The sequence below is a fragment of the Adiantum capillus-veneris genome, chromosome 23, assembly GCF_014529385.1.
Source record: "Adiantum capillus-veneris isolate H3 chromosome 23, ASM1452938v2, whole genome shotgun sequence".
In the NCBI taxonomy this organism is placed as follows: domain Eukaryota; kingdom Viridiplantae; phylum Streptophyta; class Polypodiopsida; order Polypodiales; family Pteridaceae; genus Adiantum; species Adiantum capillus-veneris.
The window spans coordinates 25,756,366-25,758,352 of record NC_140953.1 but is presented as its reverse complement, the minus strand read 5'-3'; the positions used below and the strand labels follow the sequence as shown (position 1 = coordinate 25,758,352).

The window sequence follows — 1,987 nt, the reverse complement described above, 5'->3', positions numbered from 1 at the left end:
TGGAGGATTGATGCAATAGGCCTGTTACCTATCACAAGCAGGGGCAAAGGCTATATTTTGACTGCAGTGGACTATCTCTCCAGATGGGCAGAGGCCATTAGAGCTACTTTCGGACAAGGGGCTAGGATTTAGACCTAACCTGCTAGATTTTTTATGCGCGAAGATGAAGATTAGGCACCAGCATACCACTCCTTATTATCCACAATATAATGGCTTAAATGAAAGATTCAATGGTGAATCGGTACAAATTCTTTCGAAAGTGATAGAGCACCAAGGAAAGAATTGGGATTTGGAATTGCCTAGTGCATTATGGGCTTACCGTACTTTGGTGAAGACAGGTACATGGTTTACTCCATTTCATTTGGTATATGGAAAGGAAGCACTATTGCCTGTGAAAGTAGAGTTGCATGCAGTCAAGATGTTAGAGAAGTTGCTTGGGCAGTCCAGTAATGCATTCAAAGAGAGGCTCTTACAATTACAAGAGGTTCAAGTGGATAGGATGAGCGCATTCGAACATTATGGGCAGATGCAAGATAAGTCTTTAGCAAAGATAAATGAAACGGTGGTGCGCCCAAGTCATGTCAACCCAGGAAAAAGCCAAGAGCAGATGCATAGCAGCAGACAGGGTGATAACAGGGTGCTTGGACACATGGTAGGTGTAATTTTGAGCTAGTGTCCTCATGATATGTATGCCATATGTGACATTATGCAAGTCAAGCATTGGTTTTCCGAGCCCAAGAAGTCGGAAGCAGGATCCCCATGCAAGCGAATATAAGTTTAATGTGAAGATGTTCGTGATGACCGTCATGGTTTTTTTTGTGGCGGAGATATCATTGGTCGATGGCCTTTGAAAGGACTCTTTTTACTGGGGTTGGAGTATCGACTATTGTCATTCAAGAGCTTGCAGGGTTTCGATATGCAAAGCCCGACATGATGGACGCTTTGCTCGCGGGAACATTGTACAAGGCGTGAGTAAAACAAGAACAAATTTGTTTAAAAATAGCCATGCAAAATAACGAGTTGCAGGACAGACAAGGTGGCACTGCAGCCATCTGGAAGATAGAGAGTGGTGACGCCATCTAGATGGAGAAAGGGGCGTGCCCGGAAAGCAAGGGGCACCATCTGTAATATTTCATGCGGCATCGGCAGTCAGTTGCAGAAGGGGGCGCCCATCAGAGGAGAGGGGGGCTGGTCCGAGCAGAGGGGCCGACATGGCGTGAGCAGGCAAGGTCCAAGAGGCTAGAAGGTTGGCTGAGAGCAGGGAAGGCCAAGGAGAGCCAGCTTCAAGGGCTGTATCACAGAGCCGTCAAGAGCACGTGGGCTGCATATACAGAGGGGATGCCATCTATGTGGTTGGATGGTGTGAGAAGGGCACTACTCTCGGGGCTCGCCGGAGGGGGGAGGAATCCAGGGTCTACAGAGCGGAGGCCTGGCCACGAGGAGGTGACGAGGGACACAAGTTTGGAGGACCAAGGGCCATTGGCGGCAAGGGAGAGAGAGAAAGAAGAGGAAGCGGAGAAGTGCAACTCAAGGGGCGGTGAAGGCTTGTGAGGAGCTGGCCTTGGGGAGAGTGTAGAGAGGGGCACGAGCTTGAAAGGCCAACCAGTGGTGCAAGTTGAGGGGTGGCCGCAAAGGGCACATGGTGGGTGGCCATGAGAAAGGTGGAGACGTTGCAGGTACTAGATCGACAAGCCTAAAAGAACAAAGATGAGGGGAGAAATTGCACAAATTGAAGGCAAGGGGGAGAGCAACATGGGCATGCTCAAATATCATTTGAAGTACCATCATTGTAAACCTTTCTCCCAAACTTTTTGCCTTGATGTCAATCCAATCCTGTCTCAAGTCAATGCAAGCTTCCTCTCTCAAATTTTTGTCCAATTGTATGTCAGGCATATGTGTGCCTCGGGTATGTGTTGAGTGAGTAGATGCTAGTGGGCAAGCTTAAGCTTGATTCTATCAATGGTCTTGAGATGTCTGAATGTGTTGG

General features: G+C 48.3%; 1 protein-coding gene across 1 annotated transcript; it reads left to right on the top strand.

Moving 5' to 3' along the window:
- The first annotated feature begins 1,134 nt into the window (after positions 1 to 1,134).
- On the top strand, positions 1,135 to 1,562 carry LOC147427543 (uncharacterized). Its single transcript, XM_086497042.1, has one exon. It carries the CDS (start codon positions 1,135 to 1,137, stop codon positions 1,549 to 1,551), a length of 417 nt encoding a protein of 138 aa, XP_086353168.1. The 3' UTR covers positions 1,552 to 1,562.
- Positions 1,563 to 1,987: the final 425 nt, after the last annotated feature.